The 12,068-nt window shown below is 41.5% G+C and overlaps 2 protein-coding genes across 3 annotated transcripts in view; both read left to right on the top strand.

The window, feature by feature from the left end:
• RB195_003806 (uncharacterized protein) overlaps positions 1 to 767 on the top strand; it is a gene marked incomplete at both ends in the record, with an annotated part of 58,819 nt that extends 58,052 nt beyond the window's left edge. Inside the window, 5 exons of one of the 2 annotated variants that reach the window (XM_064201614.1) lie at positions 24 to 159; positions 216 to 339; positions 509 to 547; positions 595 to 663; positions 720 to 767. In XM_064201614.1, coding sequence (XP_064057494.1) covers positions 24 to 159; positions 216 to 339; positions 509 to 547; positions 595 to 663; positions 720 to 767 — 416 coding nt within the window. Of the gene's footprint in view, positions 1 to 23; positions 160 to 215; positions 340 to 508; positions 664 to 719 lie in introns of those variants that run through there. The other variant, XM_064201613.1, reaches the window with a different exon arrangement.
• A 3,630-nt stretch (positions 768 to 4,397) lies between these two features.
• On the top strand, positions 4,398 to 9,748 carry RB195_003805 (uncharacterized protein; the record flags this gene model as incomplete). Its single annotated transcript, XM_064201612.1, has 15 exons — positions 4,398 to 4,482; positions 4,582 to 4,658; positions 4,778 to 4,904; positions 4,967 to 5,044; positions 5,342 to 5,415; positions 5,723 to 5,836; positions 5,897 to 5,983; positions 6,444 to 6,590; positions 7,069 to 7,143; positions 7,970 to 8,098; positions 8,178 to 8,247; positions 8,309 to 8,436; positions 8,560 to 8,697; positions 9,097 to 9,186; positions 9,680 to 9,748. The coding sequence occupies 15 exons, from the start codon at positions 4,398 to 4,400 to the stop codon at positions 9,746 to 9,748; spliced, it is 1,488 nt and encodes a 495-aa protein (XP_064057493.1).
• Positions 9,749 to 12,068: the final 2,320 nt, after the last annotated feature.

The raw sequence follows: 12,068 nt of genomic DNA, 5'->3' as shown, positions 1-12,068 counted from the left end.
TCCATTAGTCGTTTTATTTTCAGCGCTGGCAGGCGGCTACATAGTCATTCACGAGTACACCCCCACAAATGGTGCAGCTCCACTGGTCCTCGGAGAAAGAGTTCACGTTGTGGACAATGGAGACCCGGATTGGTTGCATGGATTTCGCGCTCAAGACAGGTAACGAGTCCCTAAACAACATTTCCTCGTAGGATTTCATGGATTTTATCTTTCAGAACGGAACGATTACTTTCTTTCCCAGCAACATGTGTCGCGCTGGTGCAGCCTGGGGAGCAAGCAATGAAAATCCTACAAAATGTGGCCGTTCCGGAGATCAAATTGAGACTTTATCGGGACCAGGTTGGTGTTGAAAGCCCTTTTTTTTCGAAAACCTGAAGCATAGGAGCTCAGGGAAAGGACTACTCCCTCATTAACTGCTATATTTTTGAAAAGGAAGCCGCAATGAGTTTTTTTCTGATTTTTTTCTATGGTCTTTGATGAAAACGAGATTCTAACAACTTCTTTTAAGGTCGTGTTCGCACAACCTGACTCGCTGCACGACGGAAAGGTGACCGTACGCACAGCCCACAACGCCTTCGCCCCGTGTCCGTTGAGCAGTCTGGCGCTCGTCTGAGTGAAGGTCGTAGTCGGGCCACGTCTTCTCGACGCAACGTATTCTCACTGGTCAGCATCTCAGACAGAAAGCAGTCCGTTACGCACTGCAATGCCTTCGCTTTAAGAGTTTACAGTCGCCCTCTGAACTGGAGGAAGGAAATAACTCATACTAAAACTGAATCTTCTCATATCGTTCCTGTAGCTCTTCTCCTTTTTCCATTGAAAGAAGTGTTGATGTGCTATGAGCTTATGATTCGACAGACTAATGTAGATTTTTAACGTTTTTTTTTTCAAAGATGGATTACATCAAACATGAAAAAATTTGTGAGAATGTTCTTATTAATTTATAATTTCTGTATTCCATACGTATTGTTACTTTTGCTATTCGGGTTGTGCACTTTTCGGACCACATTTTTGATGTTAGTATATAGTATTTACGTAAATTTTCTGTTCGCAATATTTATACGGTACTTTAGTTGCACATGATTTGCATACTTAAGAATAAAAAAGATTAGGAACTACTAACTAGTACCACATTTCTCTAATGATTTATCAAGTATGTGCTCGTGTACGTGCGTGTGCGAAACGAATTGTTCTTCTTTTCAACAATGAAAGTTTGTTTTTTTTAATGAAGCTCTGTTTCAATTGATAAAAGCGGATTCTGATGAAGACTCAATACCTCCATTTCAAAAGCAAATGTTTGTACGCATTCTACATATATCTCTGTCGAAAATGTACTCTGTCGGAAGTTGTCCATCCACAAACTGATGCCTGAACGCCCCCGTAGCTTTCGAACGTACATAAAGTCGGATGAAACAGACACGAGCGTATCACTAGCGTACATAGTTGCGGTGTATCTGCGTACGCGCTCGGGAACGGCGCGGCGAAGGCAGCACTTGGAACGGAGGTGGGACCGTCGCAAACTGCAGCGACGTGTGGTGCCAGCAAGGGTTTTACCCCGCTCCCAGCCGCTACGCTCCACCGCACCGCCTCGAGAGAAGCCGCGTACGCAATCGCAATGCGTACGTGCTCCATGTCGTTTTGACCCCACTACAGATGATTTTCTCTTGCTGAGTACGAGACACAAATCCGCGTTTTTTTTTCCTGTTTTTTTTTTGCGGAAGAATTACAGAATTACACTCTTCCGTAGTGAAACCGCTTACCTACGTAGCCAACTTTTTCTGATTCTTGCTTTGAAATACGGCTAAGAAAATTGTTGTTCAGTTACAGTTGATATATTGTAACTGTGATAGGGCCATCTGATGGTTACAAATAGTTGGTATGGTGTTAAATCACCTCTTCTCCCTATTCAGGATGACCCTTATCCGCCAATGGGGCCTTGTCTAATCTTGCATGATGACCCGACTAGTCTAAAAAAAAGTCTTTGAACAGCAAAATTGCTTTCTAAAATGTTTATAATGTAAACAGATTTTAGAAAAAGAGCTGTCACCTTCAAGTCAGTCGAACACGTGAAGCTTATGAAGTTTTATTATAGTAATCATTTATACACTATTATGCCCAGCCCACTCATCAAAACTACAGAAGACGACTCTAAAATGTGCTCTGCGGTCATCTGAGCGTTTTCGAATATCCTGCGTGCCATCATGTGCTTTGAAGTAACGTCCTGGATGCTCATAAAAATACAAAGAAATATCTAGAAAATCAGACAAAGTAAAAATGTTGCTAATGGGGAGAACCAGCTGCAACCAAAACCAGCGAAAGTATGTCTAATTCAACTGCTCATCTTTCCGTTGGTTTTTTTCTCCGATGCTTCATGATACGGTGAGTAACAACAACCGCACCCTTTCACCTTCAATATTTTACGGTGAAACATCCGTTTTGAATTTCATAGGGACACAGCGGAAATAAAATGATGCCATGAATCCGTCTTTTGGTAGTAATGGTAAAACTTTTGCTACATCTTCATATTTCACACTCGCCTTCAGAAGACATCTGTTCAAACCTGATAAATCTCTCCGCATTTGCACGATGTCGTCCGTAACAGCCGCTTCTGGATCTTCGTTGGGACCAGACATAGGAATAAGAGGCGCACTTTGCAGTCGATAAGCCGGAATGGTTATTGAAAGTCTGTGATCCTTGATCACGCCTTCTATTTCGTAATAGTGTCCCGCCCCGAACAGAGAACAACCAGAGAATACTATTACGAAATCACCCTATGCCCCACTGACCTATGATATACCCACGTGTACGCCAAAGAACACTCAAATTACCTATGGCTGCCATGGGACAGCCTCTACACGCTAATCAATGTCATACGAAATTCAAAACTCCACTTTTCAATTATTCTTTTGGCGACTCGTCGATTATCGCAGTCCTATTCCTTTCCCAGGTTTAACGTTTGCATGATTTAGTTTTTTTTATGCTTATAGTTTTGTTTTTTTTAATGCTCAAATATGAACAGGTCAAAACGATATGAAGCAGGGGGCAGTCGCGCAAGCGGGCTGACACCGGTTGCCTGACATCGTGGTTGAACAAATGGGTGGTGCTAGAAAGGGTCCCACCACGACCGTAACTGCGACAGTCCTGCACACTTCAATACGTCAGGCAAAACTAAAAAAGACAGAACCAGCTCACTCCACCAAAAGGACCCAAGAGGCTTGGCGGAAATGTAGTAGGTTGGGAGGGGGCACTAAGTGGCGCCCTTATTTCTCTTTATTTCTGAACGCTCTGTCTTACTTTTTCCTCTTAGTAACTTTAGCTTACACGTCACACATCCTCTAAGATTAATTCTCAAGTCTTAGGGCCCAACTTATTCAGTTATTTACTTCCAGAAATGAGGGCGCCACTGAGGGCCCCTCCTCAGCTACATTTCACCTGAGGATTCTTCTCCTGCTAACATAAAAAGGTCATTCTGGAGGTCAATGTCTCTGAAGATTTCAGGAATATCCGATAGTGAAGGTGCGGCTCGAAGAGGCAGTACTCCAGCGTTCGCTACTAGATGCTAACAACACTCAAGACGAGAAAATTCTACTAGCTCTCCTCAGAAGCAACGAAGAAGAGAGGAAGTGGAGACAACTTCTTCACAAGTTCCAACTCTGCTTATATCTGCAAAGAATGCTCACAATCATTCCATCTGCTTTTAGGCAAACACCATACCATCGTTACGATCACGATCTCGTCCGCCAAAATAGCCGGCAAACTGCAGCGCGGCATTCCCGAGGCGAAATCGCGCGCGGTCGATGGCCGAGTTCACGTCACTATCTATTGGTCCCGCAACCTCAATGCTTTGCAAAGAAGCACGGAGCCGGACGAGTTTCTGAGAAGCTCAATTATTCGTCAGTGCTTCATTTTCCATGTTATGCGTCGCTTGCGTCTTCCTACGTCGTGCTTGGAGGTTTAGAAGTCGGGAAGATTCCGCTGTTGCTGTTTTTAGCAAAGAAGAACTGTCACATTCAGCAACTCTAACCTGTAGCCGCAATTGGATTGCATCCGAGCGGGATTCACCTTCTTTTTGTCGTTACAGCAGCTTGGGATAGCTTTGATTCATAGACGGTCGCTGTTTCTGAGCTGACGTCAGTAACATCGGTCATAGAGCTGGCTTCGGGAAAATTGCGTGCAGTTTCGCTGAATCCGAGCCATATGGAAAATAGTTCATGTGGTCCTGAGAACTCAACGTTCACTGCATTTTTCTTCAAGATCTCTTTATATCTACTCCTCTCATTTCATAATTATTTGTGCTCACTTTTTTCCTTTTCAATTGACTAGTCTTTGTTTTTTCTGCCATTCGATTCTTTCTATGTTTTGGTTTCGAGAATTATAGCTCGGTTTCCAGGTAAGGGAGCATGTCGCTAGCCAGGACGACCTTGCTGCCAGTGACTAAGCGAGCTATTTTCTCAATGTTAGCTCGGTCTCTGAGCGGCACTCAAGGTAAGCAGTTTGTGCTTTTTTTGAATACGGATCTTTTCCTGGTCTGAAGTTCTTTGTTCTCGAAAGTTATTCTACGATAATCTCTCTTTACAATCGTAGAAGCCGACATCGTCGTCATTGGCGCGGGTCCTGGTGGATATGTTGCTGCGATCAAGGCGGCGCAACTAGGCATGAAAGTAATGATTTATCAATTCGCATACAGGCATAAGTTTTTATTGTAAAAAAAATTGTAGTAGCATACTTCTTCGTGGTGATTTCACCACCCTAATTGATTTAATTGATTCGTTTTTTACAGACCATCTGTGTGGAGAAAGATCCTACTCTTGGAGGAACATGTCTGAATGTGGGCTGTATCCCTTCAAAGTCGCTTCTTAACAACTCCCATTACTACCATATGTCTCATCACGACTTCGCCAACAGAGGTTACGTTGCCTGATCTTGGTCATTGCAAATTTTGTTCTAATTGAAATTATCTAGTTTTCAGGAATTGAATGCACTGCCACACTAAATCTTCAAAAAATGATGGAGGCAAAGGCAAGCAGTGTAAAACAACTGACTGGTGGTTTGTGCTTTTTTTTTGTTATGTTGTTCGATCCTGAGCAAAATTGGACTATTCTGCGTGTTCTTTGTGCTCTCGTCCTAAATTTTCTAGTACTCACTGTCATAAGAGCAAAATCTTACGATATCTCTTTAACGAGATATCCTCATTTCAACTACTGCTCCCAAAATCGATAAATTCGTTTTGAGTTCTGCCTAGTATTTTGCTGGTATTTTTACGGAATTTTAAATACGTGTAAATAGTAGTATGAAAATAATGAAAATATGTCACTCTTCACTTTGCTTACGACTTTTTTTATAGGAATTGTGCAACTTTTCAAGGCAAACAAAGTTGGACACATCGAAGGAGTAGGAACTATTACGGGACCTAACCAAGTAAGGTTTTTTATCATTCTTTTTAAAGTACACGCGAGTTATAGTCTTTAGTGGCACTCAGTCGAGAAAGTGAGGGACTGTGGCATATTCGATTGGCTTGTCTTTGCACTCCGCTCAGTTTTTCATGCGTCGCTGTAGTTTCACTTCGTGCGCATGAGAATTTATTGAGGGGACGATAGTCCTTTTATTTTGTAAACAAATTGTGAGATATCATCTCTCCTGCGCATCGATTCTTGTCTTTAACTTAAAGGTTCAAGTTGTATTGTTCGACTGAAACTATCGAATAACTTAAACTGTTCTTCTTCAGGTTCAAGTGAAAAAGAATGATGGTTCGATCGAAACCGTGAACACCCGAAACATTCTTATCGCCACTGGCTCTGAAGTGACACCTTTCCCAGGAATTCCCATCGATGAGGATCAGGTACTCAAAATTTACCTAAGTCTTTTGTAAGCATATTTAGTCAACTCCTTTCTATTCCAGATCGTTTCCTCTACGGGCGCGCTTTCGCTCAAGGCAGTTCCCAAGAAAATGGTTGTTATTGGGGCTGGCGTTATTGGACTTGAGCTGGTATGTTCTTATGACGGCGTACAGTGGCGTTATTCAAGTGTTGTATCAAATATTTCCCAGGAAAACGTCCCACGTAATTTAAGTTACATTTATCTGTGTATGTGCTGCTTACACTTGTATGTATTGTTGCTAGGCAGATTATCTTAGCTTTATTTTAGTTCTAGTTGGTATTTTATGCTCCGTTCTGAGCTAAGATTGTTCGATTGGGTAAAGTTGAAGGGAAAAGCGCAGTGTGCCAGCAGTGAAGATGCTTCCGCTGCAGTAGTGTCGTAGTCAGTTGGTATCATAGTTGTGATGGGGAGGAGACGGACCCTCCTCAGGTGAAGGGGGTCTAGCTCATGGGTGTAGTTCACCTGAAGGAGGTCTTTTCGCCAACCGTACAAAAGTGAAGGGGTCGGAACACCGGCTCCGAATATCGCATCTATGGTTGGTATTCAAGTTCAATAGTGAGATAATTCAGGGATCGGTATGGCAGAGACTCGGAGCCCAAGTGACTGCTGTAGAATTTCTCGAACATATTGGTGGATTTGGAATTGACATGGAGGTCTCGAAAACATTCCAGCGTACGTTGACGAAACAAGGATTGAAGTTCCTACTCAGCACAAAGGTTGGTTGTCGTGAAACCGTATCCCTGAGCAGTATAATACTTCAACCTTCATCGTATAAAAATACTACGCTTCTACATAGACATTCAACGATAGGTTTCTCATTGTTGACTTAGAACTACTTGCTGGTAACTGCACGGTTTTTATTTTTATTGATTCTCTTTGCAAAATGATAGCTCTTACGTATGAAGTGCGTACGTATAAGTACAAAATGGGATACGTAAGTATTCCTTTTTGGGTTAATGTGACATGAACAAAGTCGCAAAATTGTTCAGCTCACTTCAAACTTAATATCAATGATTTTTATATCTGTGAGCTGGTAGGTAAAATGCTAAAATGTAACTGGGATGATGATGGGTAAAGCTTCAATTTTCAAGTTTAATTGTGCTAAAAATTTATTTTTGTGAAGTTACTGCACTCACGTCATCAAACAACTGAGAGGAGTGAAGTTGTTAGAAGTTCAAGTTGTTCATTTCTCAGGTAATGGCCGCCACAAAAAATGGAGGAAACATCACTGTGGAAGTCGAAGGAGCAAAAGATGGAAAAAAGCAGACGGTTAGGGTTTCCAATACTTTATCATTTTGAAGAAGATAATGTAGGAGTTTAAAAGAGTGTTCATACTTGATACAGAGGAACTTTGAGCTAGAACATATATGCGATTTGTTTGTAAGTTCAAAGGCACCATGCCAGGAGATCGACAATTTCGGGATAACTCCAGGAAAAGATAGGGTTAGGGGTGTGCACTACGAATGTGAGCGTTACCACCGTTACGATCATTTCCCACTAGTCGTTCTGAGAAGCGGTATGGAAGGCGGCCTTCACGACGTCACGATTTTCCCTACGAGATACCGCGCGTCATTCTCCTACGCACAATGCGTCCGTGAGCGAGTGGACAGAGGTATCCCGGCCAGTCTATTCAAAAAAAAAGCCAATGAATAGGCTGCTGAGGGAACCGGCCCGTGTACGAAGAGGATAGTTCGTTATAAGGTGCTTCGTAGGAAATATCGTAACGGAATATAACCTCCTTTCCTGTATTATTTTGAGCAGTTAAGAGATTTCCTTACACTCTTAATCTACACCCCTAACAATATCCTTTCCTCGAGAAATCTCAACATCTTCAGTTTCGTGGTATACTGCTTTTATCCGGTTCCACTGATAAGTAAGCATGAGTGTAGTCCTTCGTAATGCTTATTATTCGGGATCTTTTTTTGTTTCTCAGAAGTGATATATAGGATAAGAAAGTTTGTTTTGACTGCCAGCGGAGTTTTTAGATGCGAAGATGTTGCATTTCTACGAATTGATAACGTCACGCTTTCTGATTAATGGTCGTAGCAGCTCGTATTTGCGTTTGATGAATGAAATAATCTCTTAATTTGTTTAGCTAGAGTGTGACACCCTACTAGTAGCCATTGGGAGGCGCCCCTATACAAAGGATCTTGGAGTGGAGAATGTCAACATCACACTAGATGAAAAGGGACGGGTACCAGTCAATGAGCGGTTCCAGACCAAGGTTTGTTAGAATATCGTGTGTGCTTGTTGTAAGGTCCAATGGTCACTCTGTTCTTGACATCATGATCATTTTGTGTCAGGTGCCGTCTATCTATGCCATTGGAGACTGCATCGCAGGCCCTATGCTTGCTCACAAGGCAGAAGATGAGGGTATGTGACAATGAAGTCGAATTTAATCAGTTTTGGTCATCGTAATGAGTTCATATTATAGGAATCTTATGTGTCGAAGGAATTTGTGGAGGACCTGTACATATTGACTATAACTGCATCCCATCTGTTATTTACACTCATCCTGAAGTAGCTTGGGTCGGTAAGCCGGAAGAGCAGCTCAAACAGGAGGTAATTACGAAACACGTATTAGTTTTTTTTTCCTTTGGTGATAAGATATGTGTGCTGAATTTTGGTTCCTTTTTCAAATCAGTAAATTAAATCTTTGTATTACTGCCACCACCGCTTTTTTAGGGAGTCGCATATAAAGTAGGAAAGTTCCCATTCATTGCAAACTCGCGAGCAAAGACAAACTTCGACACAGACGGATTCGTCAAGATTCTGGCCGACAAACAAACAGATAGGATGCTTGGAGTGCACATTATTGGACCAGTAAGTGCATCTTGTCTGAGAAGAATTTAACTATGCCGTGGTTAGATGTTGCCACTTGGAATTTCTCGGACATCCCAGTATCCTATTCTCGAACTCTGTTCGCTTGAGGCTGCCCACTCATGTCCGATGATTTCTAAAATGGATAATTGATTAGTAGAACTTCCTTCGAATTTTTATTGATTGAGATTTTTCTCTCACTGCTTCGATATGGTTACAATTTCTCCATTATTTCCTTACTTATATTCTGCAGTGCTTGGAGATTGAAAGAAATGTCTTTGCTCTGGTGTCTTACTTTTGTTTATCTTATTTACTGTTTTTCCCTCCATGAAAGAGCTCAAAACTTCTGTGAACTTGATTGGACTCGTTAATCTATTTTTCTACTTCAAAAGTGTTCTTCAGAATGCTGGAGAAATGATCGCTGAAGGTGCGCTCGCTCTCGAATATGGCGCATCGGCCGAGGACGTCGCCCGAGTCTGTCATCCTCATCCTGTAAGCTTATATTTTCCAATATCTTCTGCCTTGAGGAACTCGTCTCCTTGCTGTACACACTTTTTATTATTATTATATTCCATGTAACAAAAAATATGAAATAGCATCAGTGCCTCTGTGTATGGATAGATTGTCGCAAACCTTCGTGTCTGTAAGCTATTTTGTATGTACTTTGAGAAAGGGGAGTTTTCTTTCCCTTAAAGATTACGGATACTTTATTAGTTGCTGCTCACTTCTAGTGATCAAGGATGGGATTTGACATGACTCCAGTAGTGTATACACTCTCTTGCACTTTGTTTTAGTGACAAATCATTTTGTGGTGTTGTGGACAATCAGATAACATGATAACTTTATTTTGTGTGGTTAGGGCGACTTGAGTTTCTCGACTGTAGAATATGGGTACGAGGCCAACTTCAAATCGCAATTAAACACTTGAAAGTAGATATGGTGCTGTTTTTTAACTTGTCTCCAGAGCTAAATATTGCCCTTTCAGACTCTTTCTGAAGCATTCCGTGAAGCGAACTTGGCTGCCTACTGTGGGAAGGCAATAAACAGCATTTAATTTATTTTTCTTTGCAATGTGGTGGATCCAATTCCTTTTGTTGAGACTGTCAAAAGTCTTGTGCTTTGGAAAAATAGTCGAAAATTGTCCGCATAACGTGAAAGGTTATTTTCCATAGGAACATATTCTTCATTGTGTTTGTTGAACCGAGTGATCAGTGTGCTAGTGTAGTTAGGTGACACCTTTTCCGGTAGATTTGGCGATGTAGTCATTAATAAAGATTCTATTCGTACATTGCTATTGTTCCACATTGTACACATAATTCTGTGCTAGACATATACTTTGTACATGCAATTGATTCATGTTAAGGTCCCTCATCCATTCAGTAACACTACAAAGGGGAGGTTTTCAAAACAAATAAAAATGATCGTGCTATGCAGCGATTTTTCTATTCCAGTTCAGTGCATTAGTAGTCCGACCACTCGCCCGTTCAGCCTCACCTCATTTTTTTTGTTGGAAGAGAGTTTGCTTTCTTTTTCCCATAGTTTTGGAACTGGTGGTCCTTTGGATTTCAGTAGGAGTACAGGCGAATTGCCTTTCGGAACATTTGAAAGAAGTGCACTGAACACTTGAACAGAGAGCACACATCGATCGCACTTGGAGCGATGATTGAGTGAACGGTTCTTCCTATTGATCTTCTTAGTGATACGTTGTCATATGATTTTGGCGCTGTGTAAATCCGACGCTACTATCTTACGGTGCTATTTTGACATCATTCAGACTAGTGGAAGTGGAATTCGCTCGTGGAGATGAGGATGTCGTTTTTTTATGCACAAAATTAGAACAAGTAGTACGTCTCCATCTATTAGTTACTATCCTAACTTCTTTTCGCGGACATAAATCCTTAATTCTCACTATAAAACAACTTCTTCATCCTTGTCTTCATAATCTTCGTAATAGCTCCTAAGATTCACTTGAAGAAAGGAGTAACGGAGTTAGTCCTACATAAAAACCACAGCATGCAGAAGGTCACCCTCAGTTAATCTCCTTGTATTCGACCGCTGACCCTTGACCGCTTTTATTCCAAAAATAACATAATAGAGCAGTCGCAACGATTATTCCCATTTTCTCGATGGTTCATTGATGACTCCCCTGCTCGTTACGCCTGCCACACTTTCCAAAAACGCGGATAAATCAAAGAATTGTGTGAAAAATCTGAAAAATATTGAATACTGTTTGATGCAAAGTTGGAATTATATTCCTGTAGATGACCAAGGTTTAGCGCAGCTTGAATTATTACTTATTTACGGATAACGAGCCATATTTGATTCAAAACGTCAACTTTGACGGCTGCGTGAGCGGCTGCACTCGAAGCGGTTGCGATCGAAGAACGGCAATAAGATTTAAGAACACTTTTTGCACGAATGACTAGTGAATCCCCACACATCTTACATCTAATATTTTCTGTACGAATGATTTCAACCTTTGCAAAGGTGAAAATATGGTGGATGCCTGCACTTACCCGGTCATTATTTAGGCATTGCAAAGTAAATCAAACCTGGGCTATTAGTGCTTTTGAGGGGATACTTAGATGGTTAAGTTGAAAAACCTCGTCTCCAATAAGAAAAAATGCTACTAATGAGAAAAAAGTAGCTTTTTTTTCTAGATAATGGCTGTACGCTGGGACATTTATTCTTCTATTTATTCGACTACCTCTTTTTTTTATAATTTTTTGCCTGATGGAAGCAGTTCTTAGTCCTCATCCGCATGTTTTCTTGCGTCACATAGTAAAAATGTAATTGTAGGAATTGAGAACTTATTACGTAGATATATACCCGTCCTGGTGCATCAAGTACCAGTTTTGCATTGAATAACTCCTGTCCCTTGGTCATCAACGGTTTTCAGCATTTTAATGGCTGCGTATAGTGGCCAAGGCCAGTTTTTATTCGGTTCCCACTTCTTGGCTATTCATTGAACTCTACAGATATTCAAGATTTCTTGAGAGCGTCACATAGAAAAAGACGGTACTGGTTTGCCTAATTGACTATAGCGATCTCTACGTACGCATCTTTTCCATTAAAGGCATCACCCCACGAATCTGAGGTGGTGCAGATTTCAGGTGGAGTATTCGTATACGAGATGGGAGACTACGGAGAGGGAGGTGATTCCGTCCATTTCTTGCTAATTGCCGTAAAAAACAGCCCGCAAGATGCGGCGCCGCACAGGACTGGCGCGCTCCAATCGAACCTCTTGTACAAAATGGTGCGCCAAAACGAATGAAGCCGTATCTTCCGGGCCGTTTTTTACGGCAATTAGGAAGAAATGGAAGGAATCACCCCCCTCTCCGTAGTCTCCCATCCTATATACGAATACTCCACCT

This window comes from Necator americanus, chromosome IV, assembly GCF_031761385.1.
Source record: "Necator americanus strain Aroian chromosome IV, whole genome shotgun sequence".
NCBI classification, from domain to species: Eukaryota; Metazoa; Nematoda; class Chromadorea; order Rhabditida; family Ancylostomatidae; genus Necator; species Necator americanus.
Note: the sequence above shows the minus strand (reverse complement) of the source record. Positions and strands in the feature narration are given on the sequence as shown.